Genomic DNA, 25,046 nt, shown 5'->3' with positions numbered 1-25,046 from the left:
ATTGGACGTTTTGTCACCTTAAATTACGACCACATGCTCTACCATATTCATAGTCCCGTCGTATCTGTATCAGCATCAATTAAACGCAGTGGCGTATTTAGTGGGAGGGCTTCCGGGCTTAAGCCCCCCTCCCGAAATCTTACTTACTATAGTAAAGTATATGAAATATCTTGCAGAATTGTCACATTTTCAGGCAAAGCCCTCACGAAAGTTAGCAAAGCCCCCTCCGGAACAAAATCGTAAATACGCCACTGATTAAATGTAATAATCTTAACCTTAATTCCTTTTTATCTTAATATACTTCTGGCAACAATGTCTATTGATTATCACATCCTTGCCATTCTTGCTAATCCTTCTTAAACGGGTTTATTAAAACTTTTTGTAAGAAGAGATCATTTTTATTACTCTACAGACTACTCTTGTTCCCTTTGGAAGGAAATTTATCATTAAAAAAGGTTCTGAGCATATACCAGTACATCATAAAACTTGTGCTTCAATTAAAATTCCCTTAGTTTTTTGTTGCCATACATCTTAATTGTTTTTAAATAAATGAAAGCTGAGAAGAATATATTATATTATAGTTAGGTATACCTTAATATAAGCTATTAGAATTTTTATAACGCTTACCAGCGTTTCTCAACCATTTTTCCTTTGCGGCACACCAAAGTGCGTTTCAAACTTTCGTAACACCTTTGCATGTGTTTTTTTTCCCTAGATGCAAGAAATAAACACATAAAAATACGTATAATACATTTTCTTTATTATGGAACGACTATGAGATACACATTTTACAAGCAAATTACGTAAGGTTCTTGAATAGAAACATATTAACATAAAAGAAACTTGTGATTCTTATGACTCTTAATCCATTTTAAAAATTACAGAATTACGCAGAAACGTGATCGGTGCGGGTGTGTTGATTGTTTAAAATTGTATAATTCTTGTGACTTTAATCGGAAAGAAAACACCAAGAATCGTGTCAATGAAATTAATTTTCTGTGTCCAGTGTTTCTTTCCAAAGAAAAATGAACAGCGTTAAAAAGAAAACCATGTTGTGTGCATGTTTACGCTTACCGAAGATTCTAATTTTAAAATAAGAATAGTAAACTACAGAACACTTCATATAGAAAAATCTTCATAAAAATTTTTGTCGTCCCTCCAACATTTATTGTGAAGTATTTCTTGATGGTGCGAAACACAACCTTAGCCAACATCTTGTTCAAGAATGATAGGAATCTCTTACCTATATCTTTATAATACGTTTGCCTCTTAATCGTGATTCTACTTGTTTTCCGCCATTTTTGAAGCACAGTCCGCGGTGTTGACTGGTGAGCTCTAGTGCAGTGTAGAAGTGACAAAATTATAGGATGTTGTTTCTCGCTGTTGACATATTTCTTCAGAAACATTATGTAAAACAATTGAAAACACATCGCGAAGTTTGCATGTTGTAATTTTGCGAATACCTGGATTTGTTTAAGTATTTCTTTCTACTGTGTTTGTCTCTGTAGCTTATATTCATAAGCCTTTATAATTAGATGCCCAACATATTTGGCAATCACGCAGAAAACAACACCGAAGATTCTACACTTGTGTTAATTTAACACACAGGCTGTGTGTCATTTCAACTACCGGCATTTGACACACAAGTCCAAATGGAGAGCGAGTTGTTCTAACCACTTGTTTGTGTTATATATTAACACAATCGTGTTAACACATAAGCATGTTGAAATAACACAACAATTTTTTACAGTGTAGTCATCTGACATGACTCCATGTGACTTTTGGTTATTTTCCATGCTGAAATTGTCACTAAAAAGAACCTGATTTGAATCAAGAGAAGACATCATGAGGAATGCGACTGCACAGTTGCTCATAATTCCAAAACTGCCTTCCAGAAGAGTCTCCAACAATGACGGGTGCGCTGAGAGAAGTGTTTTCAATACTTTTTCAACACGCCTTATATATATCTAACTAACTCTATGACCTATAGAACCCGGAGGTTCAATGACGCGTTCACAAAAGCTCTCCACTGTCTTCTATCCTTAGCTAACTTCATCCAGTTTCTACTTTGTATTCCAATCTCTGCGAGATCCATCTTAATATTGTCCTCCCATCTGCGCCTAGGTCTTCCTAATGGTCGTTTTCCGATTGGTCTTTGAAAGCGTTTCTACTTTCTTCCATTCTAGCTACATGACCCGCTCACCTAAGCCTCCTAGACTTCACGACCCTAACAATGTTGGGTAAACCATATAAATTATGTAGTTCCTCGTTATGAAGTTTCCGCCATTCCCCATTCTCGTTCCTCTTGGGTCCGAATATTCGTCTCAGGATCTTGTTCTCAAATACTTTCAGTCTATGTTCTTCCCTCAGAGTAAGTGACCATGTTTCCCAGCCATACAAAACAACAGGCATGATTACCGTTTTGTATATTTTAAACTTCAAATTCCTCGACAGAATTCGCGACGACAAGAGATTTTGAACCGAATAATAACACGAATTCCCTGCTTTTATTCGACATTTAATTTCTCCGTGAATATGATTTTCCTCTGTTAATATTGATCCTAGATATTTGAAGCTATCCACTTTATCAAAAGTATTATTTAATATTTTAACGCATCCATAATTTGCTGGATTCCGGTCCCGACGCACTTCCATGTATTCACAGACGTTGTTCAGTCTACATTTGGCCAATTTCGACTTACCTAAAAATTTAGAAGAATCCATGGCCTCAGGTCCGTAAGTGCTCGACGTGTTTCCCTTGGTTCCTAACAATAGCTCGAGAGCGTAATTTCCACTGTAATAGGCTTCTCTGAAGAACTGGGAGAGGAATCTTGTCCCATTCCCTTTGCACAGCTTTTCAAAGTCCTTCCACAGTTGTCACACGCCGTTTTCCCAAAGCTTGCTTCAGCAATCCAAATCCACAATAGTCCATAGGACTTGCATCTGGAGATTTAACAGGTACCTCATTGAAAGGTATCACCTGTATACCACTTGCCTCCTTCACCTCCCTGTAGAATGCGAGGGACGATCGTGAGGTATGTGATGAGGCCTTGTCTAATATGAATGCGCACCAGATTGGCGTTATTTCCGTACATTGTTGGAATATCATACTCGTAGATCGGCCGCATGATCTGCTCCTGAAAATACTGTGAATTTATTTTGCAGCTCTTCGCCACCCTACGAATCTTCAGTTTACCTCGGTAACAGTAGCCAGGAACGACCATGAACCCTTTTGGGAAGGATTCTTTACAGACACGGACCCACCTTCTGAAGTTCTTAGCGCCGTTCTCTCGGTACATGATGGCTCTCGGTTTGCCGCAGTCGGAAAAGTAAATCCATGCTTCATCGAGCGTTGCGACGTACATCCACTTTTGTTTTGCCAGACGCCGTTAGTACAGCTTCCGGGCGTTACACTTTCGTTCCTTTTGGTGGGCATCCGTGAGAAGATGGCCGCGAGCTTTCATGACTTTTTCCAGCTTGAGTTGATGGTGTAACGTCCGGCTCATAGTCCCCAAAGACACGTCAAGACTATTAGCCATACACCTTTGTGTTGGCAGATTTTCTTGCACAGCCATTTTGCGAAGTTTCCTCTACATGGTGGAGGTGGCCTTGTTGCATTTCCGCTTCCTAGGCAACTTCGTTGGTGATCGAAATGGTGGAGCTACGTTGCCCTTGTACTTTTTAATATCATTTTTTATTCCATTTAAACTGATGTTGCAACCATTCTTTTTGAACTGTTTTCTAATGACAGAAACACCAAAGTGGGCGTCATAAAGAGCCGCAACATAGCCTTTCCAAAACTGGCTTAGTTTGGGCGGCATTTTGGTCACAGACCGGAAACCCACACACTTAGAAACAAATTTGACACAACACTCACAAAAATGATCCTGTTTAGTGCGTTATTGTCGTCCGCGCGGAAAAAAACTCCGTTCCCAGGAAGCCACTGGACAACATTGCAGGACGCCACGAGCCAGGTCGGGTGAGTCCATTCTGCCCGGGAGGGCGAAGGAATGAAATCGGCCAAACGTAAGCTGAACAACCTCTGCATATATATATATAGTTTCTATTTGAACGTTTGCTTGCTAGTGAAAAACATGTCAGACAGAAAACTTGAAGAGCTGCTGTCACAGAAATTTTGAACTTATAATGTTACTTTACCGATATTGCAGTTTAATTTTGTTTTTAAAAAACGAAAATATTATTTTTTTAGGTTTTATTCATCCGTAACCGTTTATCAACAACGCTACGGAACAATTAGAATTTGAAGTTGTCTCAACTGGAAAACAGACTTATCATTTAATGAGATTACATACCAGACCACACAAGGACATGGCTGTCTCTCAGCAACCTGTTGCTGGGCTCTGACAGGTGACTACGAAGTAAGTTAATCTTTTGGGACATAAAACAATTAGCACTTACGAAGTACTACAGGAGCACGACAGAGAAGCCATTTTACTCAAGAGAACCTTTGTCATAAAATAGATCAGTATAATTGACAAGGCTGGCAGCATATGAATATAATCTTGTAAATTATACACATGCTGATTTTACTATGATACGGTCAAAATAAGAATGTACTGTAATCCAGTTGAGTTGTGCATTTTTTATTTGAATAAACAATGTAACATTTGCAATGCAATAATAAAAGTGTCGCTCATTTATTTTATGAAGATATTTAACATTAAATATACAACAAGTATGAAAAACGACTGGAAGTTGTCGAAATGTAGGCGTGGAGAAGAATGGAGAGAATTAGCTAGATCGAGCGGAAAACGAATGAGACGGTATTAGAAATTGTGGGAGGAAAAAAGAACGATCTTAAATATTATTAAGAAGAGGAAGAGAAACTGGTTGGGACATTGGCTAAGAAGGAACAGCATCATGAGGGATGTGCTAGAGGGCATGGTGGTAGGAAACAGAGGGAGGGGACGAAGGAGACTACAATTATTGGACGATATCAAAACAGAAAAATCGTACGTGAAGAAGAAGAAGAAGAAGAAGAAGACAACGGAAGACAATGGGGCATGGAAGCTTCTCAGTTGCAGCAAGTGACCTGCCAATAATGACAGAATACAGATGATGATGATATAGTAAGTCTTTGAAAACGTAATAGTAGGTTGTTGATAGGTTAATAAACATATAATTCGTTCAAAGACGAGGTTCACTGCCGAATTGTTCCTTAAACGATCACAGATGTACTACAAATTTTAATGGGATTTTGATTAATTCGTGACTCACAACTTAAGTAGACCCCCAAAAATTACATAAATAAAAGTATATGCACATGTAATATACTCATTTTAAACGACTATGAATATTTTGTTTAAATAAATTTAAAAAGTTAAAAAAATCTAATTCAAAAAACATACGATATAAACAAGTGAACAAGATTATATCGTAAACTCCTGACAAAGTTTTGTTCCGAAAATCATTTACTCTACAGTCAGCGACAAAAATTCTTTCTGTTTGATGAAATTAGTTTCGTACGTAATTTCAGAATGAAAATACAATTTGAGTATAGTTTTCAGAAAATTAAAAAGAAAGTAATCTTCTGTACGTTCCAGCCATACCACCGTTATTTCCAAAATAAAACTTTACCAAACAGGAAGAACTTTTGTTGCTGAATGTACAATCGGCAATAACAGTTCCACAAATCTTACACACACAGCGTCACTTCTTCTTGTGTTTGCTCTGTGAAGCATTTAATCCAAACATATGCTGTCCAAATACAGAAAATATTTCGCGAAAGTTTTCGTTGTTCAACTCGTTGACAGTTCGAACTGGCCGTTAACCGACCATCTACTGTGCGAGTACCGGTACCTGTTGACTTCCCTTTACTAATCAATTTTTTCTACGAAAAAGAATTAAGTGTTGTCTACCTGGGTATAATAAATCCATAACTCACACGAAATAACAACCTAATTTAGTATGCAATATACTAATTTACATTTTAAGCACCTTCTGACAATAAAAAGTGATACTAACTTCTTAGGTATATATTTATACAATTACAAAGAAGTCAGTTAGTGGATAATTTGCAAGGTTTAAACGAATAAATTTAAAGATTATTTTCTACAGAAGAGATTGATTAACAACACGTATTTGTAAAAAAGATTGTTTGTTAAATGCCAATATTTCATTATATAAAAGTATTTTCTAACATATGTATTAACAAACCTTTTACAAAAACAAAAACAAAAACAAACAAACAAAAAAAAAAAAAAAAAAAAGACGGCGAGGTAAAGAAAAACAGATAAATATGTTGTTACATACACTTAGTATTAAAATTACTAGCGAGTTTTATTCATGTCAATTTTTAAGTCTTTTTCAAAATAGAGAAAGACAGAAAGAGAGAGAGAGAGAGAAAGAAAGAAAGAAAGAAAAAGAAAGAAAGAAAGAAAAAGAAAGAAAGAAAGAAAGAAAGAAAAAATAACCCGTGGCTATGACATATATAGAGGTTTATTAACCGGAAGGTGGGGTCCCTTAGGGAAGTCGCGAGATGAATACATGCGGGTCGTGAAGGCAGGTGAAAAATATAAATGTAATTAGACTCTTGTAGTCGAAAAAAATATTTTTAAAGATTGTTTTGAGTTTCCTTAGTTTAAAAGACATATTTTTATTTCCACACTAAGACAGCAAAGAATATTAAACAAATATAGAATAGTATAAGACAATTAGAATAAAACACGAATGAAGCTGATAAAAATAAACTGTATCTTCAAATACAAGGAAAATATAAATACAAGATAAACTGCACATTAAAATGTATTTTAAAATGAAGGCCTGATGCTATTTCACTAGTCCGACAATGTCCGGTTCAATATTCGTGTGTAATATAACCAAACAGCTTATAAGAAATGGAAAAATACCTAAGTGAGTTATCACCAAGAGGATGTGAACTAGTTACGCCATCTCTTTGAAATACATTACAATTAGTGCACACACCAAATAAGATTAAAATTAGTATATATTTTTTTCTAATAATGCAACACAATTCGTCGCGTGAGAACCAGAGGAACGTAACTCCAAAAATGTGGTTTTCGTTTTCTTCATGTTTGGACATAATTTTGAAAGCCCCGCTTGGTGTAAATGGAACGTAACGCTACCTGTTCTCCTTGTCGATCATCTGTTGTAACGTAGCTCAATTACCATCTTATGAAAAAAAAAACTTTTTAAGAAAATAATATTTTTGTCCTCTTGCCTGCAAACAAGGGCGCCGATTTCTCTGTAAATTTGGAGGGCCCATTCAGATGCAGAAGCTATATATATGAGGATTTTAAGACAAATCGCATTTAAATTATGCCAAATGTTGTATATTCACAAATACAATAGGGGGCCCACATGAGCTTTGGGGGGCCGCCCCCCACGATCGGCACCCTTGCCTGTAAACCTACGAAATTGGAGTTAAGTACCTCTTGTTCTGACGCGACGAATTTATGTGGGTATAAAGAACAAACTGGCAGTATTAATGGATTACACGGAATTTAATTGATGGAGTGTTCAGGCACCCAATTCCATGTCATTTCTTAACACCTGTGATGGCAAATGTTTATTTTTCCATAATTTCTTATTTTAACTGAGTATGAAGCCCCTTAAGCTCTTCCTTTTTCACGCCACTGGGTAATAATGTTTCCTCATTGCTTGCTTCTTAGGTGTTAGAATGGGAATATACATCCTCTGGAATGAACACCACGGTCATCTTATCTCAGTGCAATGGACTTTGCTAAATATCAAATTTTGAGCTCTAAAGTCTAAGCGATTAGGGGTATCTCCAAGATACGACGATAACTAATACAATAGCTTTATTTATTATTCTCGCAGGCTGAACAAATTTAAGGCAGAAATGGAGACTCGTTTGAGAAACTAAGTTAAGAATAGTAACAAACATGTGAACACATTTTGAACGAAACTAATGTACTGTTTGAGTTCAAGTTAAATTTCAACTTCTGTGTTTAGCCACGAAGAGGCCAACAAGATAACAGAATTTTACCCTGTGGGCACACGACGGGAAACAGAGAAAAAAAAATCCCCAAAAAGTAATCACACTGAGATAAAAAAAAAATCTCAACTTGTAAATTATCCACTACAGCTTTGGAAAATACAAAGTATTCCGATGTTTAAAAGGAGAATAGAGAAGTGGAAGGACAGAAGAAGGAAGGAGATATTCAAGAGACAGAAGATAGTGTTCTTAAGGAAGTGTGTAGATGAGAACCAGAACACCACACCGAAAGCACTTCGCATGATTAAGAAAGGATTGAAGTATCAATCAGTGAGATGATTAAGAAAGCAGAAAAGCAACTCATGTGGGACACCATAAGAAGGAGAACTAAACAAGTGGAGGACACTGAGAAAGGGACTGAAAAAGAGAGAGCGAAAATTGAAGACAAGTTATCAATATTTGTGAGAGGAGAAGTAATGAGAGAACACATTAAAGAAACGGAACATGAGATAGATTGGGAAGAAATAATAGGATTAGAAAGAGAAAAAAGGGAGTGTGATAAGAAAGTGGAAAGAAGCCCAGTGGATTAAGAAATATGGGATAAAGAAGTTAATGAATTGGTCTAGTGAACTTGTGATACATGAATTATGGGAAAAGATGATGGACAAAATAGAAAGAAAGAAATAAAAGATCAACACGAGCTGTTGGAGCAGGTGTACAACGAAGAACAGCAGGTGAACAATAGTGAACAGAAAGTGTAGGTGACAAACACCTAATTAAGAGTTTAGTTCTTAGAAGTTTAATAACAGGTGCCCAAAAAGAAAAAGAGAAAATGAAAACAACTAATTCAACAAAATACTTTTTAGAGCCAATTAAAAGTTTACGTTTTGTAAAGGGAAACTAGGCATGTCTTGCATTCAGATTGTATATAAGCTGTCAAAATTGGATATTTCTCTCATAATGTGTCTGAGAAAGGTTATGTTACATAGCCGAAACTAGAACACAAATATACAGGGTGTTTCAAAACAACACCAACAACGTTTGGGAAGTGATTCCTGACACCAAGATAAGACAAAAAAATATAGACCAACCTGGGTGCACAAATGCTTCCTTTCGGAGTTATAGGCTGTCGAAAACATGAAAAAATGAACGTTAAAGGTCCATAGCTCCAATACTATGGGACCTACCGTAATCGGGTCAAGACTTCACTTAAGAGTTAATATGTGTCCTATTCAAATATCCATGTTTCAACATCCTGTAGTACTTTTGCAACAATCTTTATAGAGGTAGTTGGTGAGTACTTCAAATTATATCCCTGTAGCCAAAGTGCTTCTATAAAAATTGTTGCGTGAATACCTTATGTCTCTGAAACTTATATTTTTGGATAGTGCACATATTAGTTCCTAAGTGAAGTCTTGACCCAACTACAGTAGGTTCGATAGTTTTGGAGCTATGGTTCTTTTAAGTTCATTTTTTCATGTTTTTGGCAGTCTATAACTCCGAAAGGAAACATTTGTGCTCCCAGGTTGTTCTATATTTTTCGTTTTATCTTGGTGTCAGGAATCACCTCCTTAACGTTGTCGGTGTTGTTTTGAAATACCGTATATATATTTTTTCTTAAAATATACATAGGGAAACCGGGGCTGGATGGCAGCAGGTGCTGGTTGACGAACTGTATATACCGGTAACTCATTAATTAACATAATGAGCTGTTGCTGCTGTCATAAAAGAGTGACCTATGGATGCAGCTGCCACCTTCATATGGAATTTGTAACTTGCGGATAATGGCATCTATTAGGTAAAGAGTGTTTTTGCCTAATAGGTAAAGAGTGAAGTATCTTTTTCAGTTCTCCGTTACAACATCACAGAGTACAGATGTAAGTAATACAGCATTAGTTAGATCTGAAACTTTGCTTTTTTTTATGGATATTCAAACAATAAAACGTAAATGCCAAACAATTGCTGAGTAATTACGACTTGGGTTTGCACAACATGGACTTGGGGTTAGTTGGCGTATAGCATTTGGGGTTGGTTGGCAAGTGCGCCGAGCAACCCCATGTGGAATTTTATTTTATTTTACTTTACTTTTATTGTTACATTGTTTGTTTTATTGTTATGTTGTTTACAGTTCTATCAATCTTTTACTTCAATGTTATAGAATAGCATGCACGTATTGGAATACTGTCAAAATTTAGAAATCGAGATAAGACTGTATGCCGGACTCTGAATTTCCTGAATTTCCTAATTCTTAGGATCAAGAATATTTTGTTATAAAAATATAGGCCTAGCTATTGCTTTTTCTTTCTTTGTGAAAAGTAGGAAATAAACTGCATTTCTCGATAATTTAGCTAAAACATACCTTAGTTTCTCTTAGCTACTTTGTGAACAGTAGGAAAAAAAACTGCGTTTCTTGATAGTTCAGTTATTTTAATTACATTTTGAAATAATATGAAGAATTACCCTACATCAAATCCTATTAAAATGATGTGGTTTGATAATCTTGTAGCTTTCAATGTCATGACAATGAAGCTAGAATGAAAGAAAGCAGTTTTCATATTTCATAATGCTGATTCTTTTAAATGTTGTTAATAAATGTCTTTTCGAACTCCAAATAGCCCACTTCATAGGAATATATGTAATAGAATTTAGAAAAATCACGTTTATTACTAATAAATCCAATTTTTGTTTGAGTTTTGCTATATTTAAAAATTATGCCAACTAGCCCCATAATATCAGCCAACCAGCCCCTTACTAGTTGTTGGTTAGCATACTCCATTTTAAAAGAAAGTAAAATTTATTTCTCGAAAACTGTAAGCAACAAAACAAAAATAAAAAATTGAATTTATTAGAGGAAACATTGGTCTGTCAGTACATATCCATTACATTGTAATACAGTGCACTATCTGCTTATTAAAAAAAAAAAAAAAAGAATGAAAAGTTCGCCAACCAGCCCCGGCCTCCCCTACTGCTTTTGTCAGTTGGAGTTTTATTAGCAAAAACCTCAAAGAATAATAATACGCTTTAGATCCTGATCAGGAGCGCTACTGCTTGTGAGATAGAACCGCCATATAGATTCCTTGGTGGAAGGCACAAACTCAAGTAATGATTCGTGTTGAAAACAATAGAGATACAAATTTGGAAGGAACGTATCTTGCCAATTCAATTTATGTTCTAGTTTTGTAATAATATCTTGATTTATATATGCATTACACCAGACTTAGAGTACGAATACTTGCAAGAATACACGATGACTTTTATGGGGTAAATTTTTATAACAGTTCTACATTGTAACATATTTCTATTTAGTTCATAACACAATTCTTCTGTTTATATACAGTAAAACTAGGTGATTTGATTAATAAATAAAAATTCTATGATTTAGTTTTGACATACTTACATATACCCTGAATTATGAATTGTTTAAGCCCTCCAGTCGGAAGTTAAATACCCATAAGCCGTTGCGAGTGGCGGTAATTTTAAATCACCAAAACAGCAATTTTCGCATAATGTTAAAAAATTGAACATAAATGCATGTAATAAAAAGGAAAACCAATAGTTGAAGCACACTGTAGTCTACTCTTGAGTGATATGCGTTTTCGTTCATGTGGGAAAACAACAGATGACAGAAAATCCATTATCTCTCCATTACTACACGGAACTCTACATGTACGTCAAACCTCCTCTAGAAGCACTAGGAGAGACCGTACTTACGTGTACGTCAAAACGGCTTGAGCAGTTAAATCTGGGGATACACACTTGAATAGAAAAATATAGTTAGGGTTACGAAGGGAGGGAAAAAGTTTAATACCACTGCATATCAATACAAAAGCAAACTAGCTTCTTGTTCTACAATAAAAATTTTCAGATCATATTACGGGTTTGTGGATATTTCTTGTCCCTATTCTAAATTCTTACTTTGAATAGTTTATTCCACTTGAAAACCAGTAGAATCCGCTTCATTTAGTCTCGGTGCTGAAAAGTAAGGTTGAACTTAAATCAACAAGCCAAATATAAGATTTCCAGTTCGATCACTTTTTGGGAGTTTATCCTTTTTGTATCCTGTCACATATGAAACGTTACTTCTTTTTTCATCACGGATGTACGAGTATATATAGAAAATACAGATGCATATGATAAAGTATCAAACCACTCAGTTCTATGGTTTTCTGCGGGTTTGGTCTACTGAAGAGAACATTTTCTTCACATCTTGTCACCTCTCTCCGGACCTCATGGAAAGCCTGTAAAGAGAACTGGCAGACAGGGGTGGATCCAGGAGAGGGGCGGTGGAAGAATAATTCATTGCTATTTAGGGTCACTTAAGTTTTATTTATAAACAGATCCGGGGTTTTGTAGCACTGGTACATGTGCAGCTTGGATTTGGGGAGTGGGAAAAGGACGACCCTTCCCCCAGGGTGGATCCACCTGTGATGGAAGAATATACTATTTCCTGTGCTTCGTAGAAACTTTCAACAGTTGGAGCTGCGGTGTATGGCTACTGCCAAAACATACTGAGGACACATGAAGACCAAGAGGTGCTAGCACTATGGCTATTGTTAAGGCAATTCTGAGCTCAAATTTGAGACACATAACGCGACTCAATCTTCTGTACATTCTGTAAGTTGTTATATTAAACTCGTTGTTGGGCAAATTGAGGGTCCCTACCACAACCAGCTTGTAACAATCCAACATGTATGGTTAATGTTAAGATTAAGGACCCACTTTTTTGGCCTGAGGATTACATTTTCTAATATATGACCAATATATAGAACTGTCATTTTCAACTGGAGGCTCTGTGACGTCACAGTTTGGTGCTTCATTCTGAGTAAAATATACAAGGAAGGGAAGAAGCAGACAGGAGGCGTGTTTAATAAAGCCAGTGATGAGTTAAACAAATACATCGAGGATATAGTCGATGGTTTTGTAGATACGCTACTCTTGAAGCCATAACTACTCGTATTCTGGTAACACTTGCTTATTTCACTCTCCTCCTTTGCTCTACCTATTTCTCCCTGTCATTTCTCCGATCGTAGAGACATGTTCCTACGTCATACAATAGTCACTTGGAATTGACTGCTAAAAGAAAGGAAGGAAATAATCTGGATGTCGATCATCAGCATAATAGTATTTTTTTAATAATAATTAATTCATAGCCAGTTTCACTTACCGTTGGCGTCCTTTGCCTCCAATCCCTCTGCTTCTATTACAACAACATTCAGTACAATGATGGGCGGCTAGAAAAAAAGAGAATAAAGAATCAATTTTCAAGTATTATTTTCATATCAACTAGAATGTACTTCCGAGAATATTTCTAAAAGTTTCCAGACTGACATTTAACTACCACACCACTGGTAATAAGCCGTTCATGGCATATACTCGTAGTGTCTTGAAGAGGAATCCCTTCGAACCAGAGACCCTACCCATGAGAGATAAGCGCTCTACCATCCAGACAGCTTGCTTCCCTTGTTTATCTTTATGAGATTTATTGACCGATAAACAAGTTTGTCTCATATTTGGACATTCGTCGCTCCTCTATTTGCTAACATTTCAAGTAGTATGTATTATGATATGAACAACACGTACGAATAACAACCTTATGAGTAACATTTGACATAGCCACGCTAGCATGCCAAGAACGCATTGACAAAAAGTATGGATAAAAAAAATAATAAGTATATCAGAATAAGAAATTCATAGTAATCTTTTAAGGACTTTTCTTTTCTATTTCTAGATCCTAAGTTCATTTTTTCACCTATCTTCGCGACACTTGTGTATTCTTCTCGTAACTTCCCTTGCGCTCCCGACCATCAGGTTGAGAAACCTTGGATAGGGGAATATTACAGAAAGCAGATAAAACGAATATACAGTTCTAACTCTTAAAAATATAAGCAAACCTCTTAAGACTGCTACAGTGTTCATGCAGCGAGGACTCCAGGAATTCTGATCATAATATTTTCTTTTTAAAATCCTAATATCTCTCTTTGTGCTATAATCAAGTTTAATTATGACTGTTGAAGTTTTAGACAACAGCCAGAGTGTACTCAAGTACCTATTGTGTCTAGATAGTTTATGCATGTAGACAGACGTGATTCAATACAATATTTTCTGTTTCTGTACAACTGTTAAAGTTGGACCCAGTTTTGTACGAAAGTAACGAAATTTTCGTACAACACTGGGTCCAACTTTGACAGTTGTACAGGGGGAGAGGGGATCAAGTTCCCAAGTTAATGACTTCTCAAGATTTTTGTATATGAAATAAATGCATACTTTTTCATACGAGGTGTATTTTTTCAGTAAGTACCGTGTTGAAATTCTGCCGCTTCGGTCGCCACCCCACGCATGCGTGTTGTCTATTTACATCTGTTGCCAAGTCACGGACGCCATTAAGGAAACATTTAACAGTCTTTACGTTTGTTTGTGAATAGTTAAAATTCCTCGACTGTAACATCCCGTCGACTGTAAAAATACGTGCTGTGATTCGTTTTCTTAGTGCTAAAGGCGTGAAAGCGGCTGAAGGTTATCACCAGATTAATGAAGTCTATGGAGAAAACATTATGAGGGATGGAATAGTACGGAAGCGGGTTAGAACCTATAAAGGTGGCTGCACGAATGTTCATGGAACGAGGAACGAAATTTGTTTACCTTCTGTCATCACTGAAGACTTGGTAGCCCACAGGCGTATTTCACAGTCGGCAGAGGCATTTAACTAATCATAAACAAATGTTAACACAGTCGAATGTCTCCGTAATGTCGTTTGTGGCTTTCCAAAGGTGTAGGTACACAGTGCACATGCGTGGGATGGTGACCGCAACGTTACAGCGGCTGAATTTCAGAACGGTCAACAGTACTTACTTAAAATACACGCCTTGTATTATCTTTTTGAAGGGAGGGGTTTAATAATTGAGCAACCTCTCTGGGTACACCACCGGTCAGACCTATGTTTCTGTAAAGAAAAAATGAAATCTCTAAGTTTTACATCCCACGTTTATGCCGGCTAGGCTAAAGGAGACGGTGATGATAAGAAACGAATGAAGAAAGTGGGAGGAAACGGGAGATCCCCGAGGAAACCACGCACATGGTGTTTGTCTACCACAAAGCTCACTTGGCACGAGCTGGGATTGAACACTGGGATTGAACGCTGAACGCTCTAACACTAAGCCACCGCGGCCCCTGTTTCTGGAAAAAGATGTTCAAAATCTAATGGTCACCTAGGATCAGGACAATATACACTGGGAGAATGAAAAAAATATAAAAACTTTACTTCTAATATTAAACAAAATAAACCTGTGTTTTCCTACAAGTCAACAAGAAACCGTTGGAAATGTTTCCGTGGCTGCATTAAGACACGGGACAAAAGCTAAAACTTAACTTCCTAAGTAAAACTTAGTTACAGAAAGTAGCTCGTGACCTGAAAACCAAGAACAGCAAGCAGTATTTCAATTTCGGGTTTTGAGGTCACAGAGGTCGTTCTCGAATGGTAGGCAAAGGTGCTGGACTTTCGCCGACGAACTCTTGAGTAATAGGCTGCCTCGATTTCGGAAAAGAGGGGGCCTGAGTTCCAACTCCATAAGCCACGCAAAGAGGTTTGCTGAGGGCTACCACTGGTGCTATCCTGGAAGGTCCAAAGTTCGATCCCGACTCCGTAGCCACACAAAGAGGTTTGTTGTGGGCTTGCAATCTGATCGCTGCTCTAGGCTTGGAAGAGGAAGAAGTGATGAATCCAGTGATCTATAGTGCCTATAATTAGTGCGTGATTAAACTAATTATCGTGTGGTATAAATATTAGACCAGAAGCTGGCTTCCAAGACGAGGCCGAAACATATAAGTAGTCAGTAATGGAATTCAATGCATAAATGATAGATTCACTCTTAAGACAGTTCTAAGTGATATAGCCCAAGGCTTAACTTATGCCTGGCGTACTATTTCAGATCACCTTGCTGATATAATGATTTTGTTTGTAGATCAGATAAAATCTATTTTATTTAATTAAACTCTATTAAATTAACTTTTATGACAGACAGAGTTTGACCCTGGTTTAGCAGATAAGCAGTAGAGACCAACAAATTCCCTTTTGTTGTATGTATAGCTTATGTAAATAAACAATCATCATCATTATATGTTTTCTCTCTGATTCCATTTTGCAATTCTTGAATAAGGTTAACGAAATGTTGTAAGAACTAGTAGCATTATATTAGCGAAGGTTCACCTAGTAGTTTGTAAAATAATTATGTCCTTATTTATGATGGAGTTGCAGGGACTTATCGCCCAGCCCCGTTAGGAAGAAGAATCATATACGGTTTATTGCATTGCAGATATCATACCCTACAGGGGAATCGAATCATAGGTCACATTCTATCACTGTACTACCACACCGACATTAATAACAATAGTAATATTCTTTTAATTCTACTAAATTTAATTTCTTAAGAAGGATTTGTAACTTTTATCACTTCAACTTAGAGAGAATCTAGCCCCTTGACCACCTCAGGGTACGCCACTGTATCAGAAAGATTTCTGAAGTATGCTTTTATTTCTTTTAATTCTTTAACTTTTATCCATACTTATAAGGATATTGTTACATATTGAGGAAAATTTTTTGGTTAGTAAGGGAAAGACTTCACGGAAGACGTAAGATCTTAACCTCTGAAAAATCTGATAAAGAAAAAAAAAGTGATAAAGATGCAGAATATAATACGAAGAAGTATGGTAGCGAAGTTCTCTCTCACATCGAAAGACCTACAACTTTACATATTTTACATTCAAAATTCCCCCTCTCCCACTTCCTCCTTCCGGTGCAGACATAGGGAAATCGATTTGGTTGACAACTGGCTCTAGGCGAAAGAACGCAAATATGTGTGTTTGTTCGTTTAGGGCTCTCCGCTTCTCCCTCCGCGGATGTTATGGAAAACGAAAGGAAGAAAAAAAAGTGACTTCGGAAGATGATGTAAAAAAAGGAAGAAAAAAAAGAATATCTGCTTGACGACAGAATAAGTTTTGATAAGTTTCTCAAGGATTACGCGTATTATATATATATATATATATATATATACCAGACTCTCAACTTTCAAAGGTCAAAACACCAATAAGGAATATTGCTAACGGGTAAAAGACATTACAAACAGTATTACTGTTAGTTTAGTATTGTGTCAATGGTGTTAGGACAGGACTACTGCATGTGCGTCACAGAGTGTCTCACTGTTAGTATCATATTATATATATATATATCATTATTAGTACTATATCACTGTTAGAATTATGCGACACTATTTGTACTATATTTGTCATTGAGGTATCCATGAGTGTCACTATTACTACTAAGCTTGTCACTGATGTAATTATATGTGTCACTGTTAGGAGTATGTGTGCCACTATTAGAATTACGTCATTGTTAGGACTATGTGTGCAACTGTTAAAACTGTGTGTCACTATTAGAAATATGTATCACTGTTAGAACTGTATATATCGCTATTAGAGGTATATCATTGTTAGGACTATGTGCGCCACTGTTAGGACTGTCGTTATTAGAACTATGTATCACTGTTAGGACTGTGCGTGTCACTGTTAGGACTATGTCATTGTTAGGATTATGTGTTACTGTTAGGACTATATTTGTCACTGTTAGGACTATGTCATTGTTAGGATTATGTGTCAATGTTAGGACTATATTTGTCACTATTACGACTACGTTTGTCACTGTTATGACTTTGTGCATCTTTGTTACGACTATGTGTGTCATTGTTACGATTAGGTATGTCTATGTTTTGATTATGTGTGTCACTGTTAGAACTATGTGTATCACAGTTAGAATTATGTGCATTAATCTAATGATTGTGTGTTTCACTGTTAGGACTATATATGTCACTGTTAGGACTATATGCTACTGTTAGGACTATGTATCACTGTTAGAACTATGAGTGTGTCACTGTTAGGACTATATTTGTCACTGTTGCGACTATGTTTGACAATGTTAGTACTATGCACGTCTCTGATTCTACTATGTGTGTTATTGTTACGATTATATTTATTGTGTTTCTACTATGTGTGTCAGTGTTAGGGCTTGTCTATCACAGTTGGGACTATGTGCATCACTCTAATGACTATACGTTTCAATGTAAGGACTGTATCATTGTTAGGACTGTGTGTCACTGTTAGGACTACGTGTGTCATTTTTGCGACTATGTATGTGACTGTTAGGACTATATGCATCTCTGTTACGACTAATTGTGTCACTGTTGGGACTTCATAATCACTGTTAGAACTGTGTATGTGTCACTTTTAGATAACGTACTACTTGTACACAGCGTGATGCAGACTACTTGTAAATATTTCCATCTAAAGGGTAATCTATAGACTGATGGACGAAGCAGGAAGAATGTCGCCATCGACTCCGAAAGAAGCAACTTCGATGGCAGAGATATCTAGCCTTCAAAGATATACAGGATCTGTCCTGAAAATAAGAAGACTGAGACTGAGTATAGACAACATACTTTATTTGGCAAAATCTTTCAATACCCCTACTATTCTTCAAAATAAGAACGTTGGATATCGACACAGGAAGCCCAGCGATTTTCCCACTATTTGTAGGTGTCTCGGATCTCATTTCCTGGCGTTTCATTGAGCACCTTCGTCGCGGCCCTTTGGATGTCTACCACGGTGTCATATCGGCATCCTTTTAATGTGTTTTTCATCATCGGAAACCAAAAGAAGTCACATAGAGGGAGTGACTATATGGTGGCTGGGAAAGAGTGCTTATGCCTCTTTCAGTCAGAAATTCCCTGACAGCAAGCGCTGTTTCCAAATGTTCATTTACAACAATGTTTCATCAACTAGCGTTTTCGGAACCCTGACACTTTTCCAATCATACGGACACTTAACCGTCTATCAATGTTCAATGAAAGCATACACACAATTAACATTAATGTCCGTAACCGTCATCGACAGGCACCCGGACTGTTTCTCGTAGTGAACGTCTTCTCTGTCGTCTGTGAAGGTTTTGTGCCATATGAACAATCACAATCTGCACAATTCATCATTCCTATGTGCTCTCTTGATCATGTCGTACATCTCGGCAAGGAATTTCCTCAGTTTAACGCAAAACTTCACCAGGCAGAGCTGCTTCCATATTCACAGCATTGTTGACGTAACGCAGCAATGAAGCACTCTTGAGCGTGTCCAATCCTTTCGACTGTTCGAAGCCAACTGAGCTCTGTCGTGTAGTGAAGCTGAAAATTCCTCCAACTTTTCCCACCGCAGTTTCCCGATCAAGCGCATGCGCGCAATGCTATGACTTCTCTACTTATTTTCAGAACAGACCTTGTATGCAGAGGCATTTAACATTCGAAACACTAAACATTAATTTATATTTAGCTTCAATAGCTTCGATACCCTGTTTATAGTGTGAACCATCGAGCTCCTCAAAATAACCATTACACGAAGGCTCCATTTCTTCATTGCTAGCTAATCTTGGAGTATTTTTTTCAAGTTTGGAAAGAGAAAACAATCCGAGGAGACTAAATCTGGCAAATAGAGTGCGTGAGGAAGCATTTCGAACTCGAACTCTCGAGATCATTGACTTTGGCCATCACGATGACGGATGTGTGAACTGGTGCATTGTCTTTATGAAACAATGTTTTCTTGTTCGCCAAATGTGGCTGTTTTTTCATGATTTCATCATTCAAACGCTGCAATAAGTTTGCATAATATTCGCCATTGATTATGTTTCGTTTTTGAAGCTAATCAATGAAAATTATTCAACGCTCATCCCAAGAAATTGGCACGATGACCTTGCCAGCAGATGGAATTGTCTTCGCCTTTTTTGGAGACAATTTTCCCATCTCTGTCCATCACTTTGATTGTTTCTTCGTCTCAGATGTAATGTACTCATGCTTCATCCATGGTTATGAACAGGCCTGTAGCCAGCCCAAAAATTTAGGGGGGCCCGGTAGAAGTTAGGGGGGGCGACCCAATCATATTATACTTCATCACCATATTATAGTTCATTTGCCAGCTACCGTGAAATTTTATGGGGCCCAGCCAAAATTTAGGGGGGCGGACCCCTTGCCCCCTCCGTGGATACGGGCCTGGTTATGAATCGACGCAAAAACTCGGCACCGTCCAATTCTCGATCCAAACATCCTCACGATGCTGCTTTTGTTCCATTGTGAATAAAGGTGACAGCCAGCCACATAGCACATAACTTTCTCATGTCCAAATTTTCAGTCAATATACAATATACAGCACTTTTTTTTAAAATGCTAATCATGTGTGCTAGCTCGTGCACTTTCAGTCGACGATCATCCAATACTATTTTCTGGATTTTCTTCACCATACGTGTATTTGGCGTGGCCATCTCAATTGGTTGAACACTACGATGTTCGTCTTTGCTGCTCGTACGTCCTCGTTTAAAATCTGCCTCCCAATAATTAATAAACAAAGAAGCAGACTTCCCCAGAGTATAGAATCTAGCTTGATTTTGATATCGCTTGAACTGAGAACTTTCAAATGAAAGTATTGTATCACATAACGATTATTCATTGTTTTCCCATGTTTACAAATTAACTAAAAGTGTTCACTATCGATGGGTGGCGAACAAATACTAAGCAACGTAGCGTCTTCAAATTTGAAACTTAAGTTTTATACAGTTAGTACTTTCGATCATAGTATGTTTTTCAAACAACAACCACCACATATACGTCAAGTACCAGGTCCATATCCACGAGGGGCACGGGGGCAGGCCCCCCTAAATTTTTACTCCCCTTTAAAATTTTCTCGGTAGGCTTGCAAATGAACTATAATATAGTTGGATCGGGCCCTCCTAACTTCTACCACCCCCCTACAATTTTGGGCTGGCTATGGGCATGTCAGGTACTTACATATACGAGTACTCACGTACCTATAGAATAATTTTCTGTAGTCTGTGGGTGCAGTTTTCATACAAGCCATTATTTGATTTATGTATATAGGGAATTAATGAACTGTACTGACAAACCTTAAGCTGTTGTTCACATTAAGGTAAGAAAAAAGTGGACCTGTGAGAAAAGTGTATTGTTTCAGAGATAAGGACTTTGAAAAGTGTGAAAAAATAAATGCAACACGTGTTATTTCGAACAAGACGAAACGTAGAGTGTTGGTACATACCAGTATAAAGGAGATCACACATACCGTTCAAAAGAGCATATTTCAGCAAAGTGCAATGGGTGCGCAGAAGATTCCCTATAGGGAAAAATCGCAAAGATACTTCACCAGAAGTTCCAGATATGGACGGATTTAAAAGTGGTTCCAAAGTATGCAAAAAGTAAGACTTAACCGCAGTAAACACGAAATGCGTCGCAAGAAACTCGGAAGTGTTATGAACCCTTAGCTTTGCGGTTTCTTGGGTTCGGAATTATGAGTGCTGTGATGTATTTTTTTTTTTAACGCTTTGGACGGGCCTAGCTCAAACTTCCTCACATGTCCACAAGAACTTCTTTTATTTATTTACTTATTTACTTTTTTAATGTGAGAAATCTCCTCTTAAAGCTTATCTGTATAGTTCATTAACACCCTGTACATATTAAACACTTCCTAAACGAAGTCCCTGAATCACTAATAAACTTACAAGCATATTAAAATTCAAAACGTAGATAAGTTTAACAGTATGTAAGCATCAAGCATAGGTTCTACGCAATTTGCATATTATTTCCAGTCTTGGAAATAAATCTCCATACTGTCCTAGAATAATTAATTTTGTTAGAAAAGTAGAACGCAAACACTGTCAATTTGATATGCCATGTGCTGAACATCAAGTGTCGTTGCTATAGGAACGGATCATTAACCTTGTATAACCTTTACAGTAAATCGTGTTAACTTCCTCATTTAAGCTAATGGATTGCTACCAAGACACAATAGCCTCGTATTAAGGAACAAGTAATAAAATATATTGGTGCACTGTATTTAAATATCTATTTGTCTATTTACTTTTAACAGCGGAGATGCTTTGTACGTTGATAAAATAATATACCGACTGCTGAAGAGTAAGCCAAGGTACTACAAACCGTATATATATTATGACGTATTACTATGGAAGTCTCATAACACACGACCCGCTCGGGAGAGTAATACTCCCGGAAGTACGTTTTCCCGCGCGCTACTCTAGCCAGCTGTTTTACGCGCTATCTTAGCCAGTTGTTTTAAGTTGGTCACAAAATTTATATCATGAAGTGCAAGGGGAACAAAACGAGCCTTATATCATCGAGTACAAGGGCATAAGTACTACAACTACTTATCTGCACAAAAGTAAATAAATCACTTTTTAAGTATTATTTTCATATTATTTTAATTTAATAAGTGTTATAAAAATGTAAAAAAAAAAAAACTTTCCTCGGGCCGGGTTTGAACTCACGCCAAAAAAAAGAATCTTATTACTAACATATAGCGCTAGCCCACGCGGCCACGAAGGCCGACAGCAGTAAGCGTTTGATTTCTGCTATTTTAATGCAACGTGTCAAGAAATGGATAATGCCAACCAATCAGAACTGTGTTTCTCGTTTCTACTTCCGGGAACATTACTCTCCCGAGCTAGTCCTCATAACACATCCGTCTGGCTGTTTTACTGTTGACAGGTATCAGAGGAAGAATATTACGAGAAAGCGAGAAATGTTTTCCATTAGAGACTTAGGGCCTCAGGTATCTTCATCGTTACTCTTTTATTCCAACCGGAAGTGATACCTAGATCCGAAGAAATGTAAAACATTGATAGTTAAATAGCACATACTAGTTTTTGTCCCCTCTACTCCCACCAAATAGGGATAGAAAGAAATTTAAAATTTATTTCCGTTCTCAAGAACGTTAGGGGAATTATATTTTGCAAGTTTTATCACATTTGGACAATTTTTAGGTGATATGTCTTCTGTCCCACCTTCTGTGTGTAAATAGAAAATTTTATTTTTTCTCGGGTTTTAATTGTAGGCTAAAGAGCTAAAAATCGTGTAAGTATCATTCCAATCGTCCTACTCCTTCTAGAATAGATCCAAGAGCAGAAAAATAGGATTTTATGGGGAATATGCCCCCTCTGCTCTCACCAAATAGGGATAGAAAAAAATTAAAAAATATTTCCTTTCTCAGAACGTTAGGGAGATTTTGCAAATTTTATCCCATTTGGACAAATTTTGTGAGTTTGCGCCCGTTTGCGATTGTTGTGTGTTAAAAGAATTTTTTTCGCGTTTCAATCGTAGTGTAATATGACTGAAGCGATTTGATAAAGGGCAAATAATATTTTATTAATGTCGACATTAATATTTTGTAAACTTTCGTATTTTAAATGCAAATAAAACTCAATTCCCAATCTGGTGCTATTAGGTCGTTCACACGTGTAAAGAAATTAAGAAAGTCTCGTAACAATTCAAAACTATGTCTAGATAAAACATTCTTTTAATAGGAAATATAACTTATGTTATGTAGCAATGTGTCCAGGCAATAACAAACACTTCCTACTTCAAGTTATGAGGTTATTCTGAAAATGTAATTGTAAGCGGAAGAAATGACGCTACCAAAAACTAGGAAGAAAAGGTTGGTGGACAAAAAGAGTAGTGAACTCGACAGAGTTTTGAAGTGACCATCAGAGAAGAAGGATCAACCTCTCAAATCTTCACTGATCAAAATCTGGGTGAATACATGCTGGTTACAAATTGATAACACACTTTTATTATGCGACTTCGTTACCAAATTCATTCAATTCATAACCTAACTTCAAAATTCAATATGACGGTTGTTATAGATTTTGACGTAAGGTCACAGCACCAGTTTTGGGTAATTATCTGATCTGATATCTCTAGTTTTATTTATGCAATCAAAACTATCCATCTTAACAAATTAATCTCTCTACCTAAAATTAAATGGTTAAGTTTGTTATGAGAATACATTTTAAATTGCTCCCATGCTAAAATGATTATTAGAGCTAAGTGTGGATAAAAATTGTGTATGTCGACGCCCGGATTTCGGTCCAATAACTTGACATATGTTAGTAGATTGAAGAGCTATAAACCTTTTAAGTTTCATTACAATCGCCCAACTCTTTCTACTCAATTGTCTATATACTATAGCAATTGTTTTTTTTTAATAATATCTTGTTCAAGGGGGGTTTGAACTCCAAAACTTTTCTTACGTATTTCATTGCATCTCTTAATGGTACTCCAGTGATTGGGACAGAAAATAATCCGCTTAAATCGAAGATAGAGATAATCAATAAATCATGTACTCGTACATAAAATACGAGAATACTTACAATACCTGGAAATACAGAGTCTTCCAAAAGTCCTGCAAAAAAGTAAAAAGCTGTAACTTTGTAACCATTTATTGTATTTGTACAAAACTTTTAGTGAACTTGTAAAAAAGTCTGAAATTTTGTTTCCAAGCATTTTTTTCAACGCCGAGCCTCCAGCTGAGCATCATTTACGTCCAAACATTGCTGAAGTCTTTTCGGGAATCAAAGCATGGCATTTCGAAGTGCTTCATCCGTAATACTTCCAATCACATCACGTATCTTCTTCCGGAGGTCCTGAACATCTTTCGGTTTTTGCTTGTAAACTTTTGTATAATTTTCTTACGAACGATATTGTATAGCGTTGTCATTGGCACAAGGATCTGCGTTTCAACGATTTCTTTGGACTTCCTGCACGGACCGAATCACATCAACACTGGTTGTTGGCCTTCCGCTACGAAGCAAGTCCAAGACACTTTCGGTAGCTAGGAACTTATCGTACCATTTCTTGATACTTGAACTTGCAGGTGGTTGTTTCTGATATTTTTGTCGGAATTTTCTTCTCACCAAAACACTAGATTTTAACTCACAAAACTACGCCACACACTGCACTTTCTCTTGAGTAGACGCCATCTTTGTCACGTGATTTGCGGTTATGACGTCAACGTTTACATCCGCTCATTGTTGCCAACAAAAATTTTAACATTTCCACTAAACATTACAAACAAAATACAAAATTGTAAGTAGTACTTTCAAAGTTACAGCTTTTTTACTTTTTTGCAGGAATTTTGGATTCTATATTTTCAGGTATAGAATAACAGCCTCCACTAGATTGTGCCTCAAAGATTATCAATACTTTGAAGAAAATTGCAG

General features: G+C 36.8%; 1 protein-coding gene across 1 annotated transcript in view; it reads right to left on the bottom strand.

Moving 5' to 3' along the window:
* The window catches only part of unc-13-4A (BAI1 associated protein 3), a 766,749-nt gene that overhangs the window by 312,491 nt on the left and 429,212 nt on the right, over positions 1-25,046 (bottom strand). Inside the window, exon 4 of the mRNA XM_081750562.1 lies at positions 13,104-13,170. Coding sequence (XP_081606688.1) covers positions 13,104-13,170 — 67 coding nt within the window. The remainder of the gene's footprint in view (positions 1-13,103; positions 13,171-25,046) is intronic.

This window comes from Thermobia domestica, chromosome 3 (assembly GCF_964235325.1).
Source record: "Thermobia domestica chromosome 3, izTheDome1.hap1.1, whole genome shotgun sequence".
Taxonomy (NCBI): domain Eukaryota; kingdom Metazoa; phylum Arthropoda; class Insecta; order Zygentoma; family Lepismatidae; genus Thermobia; species Thermobia domestica.
The sequence above is the reverse complement of the archived record's forward strand: the minus strand, read 5'-3'. Positions and strand labels throughout refer to the sequence as shown.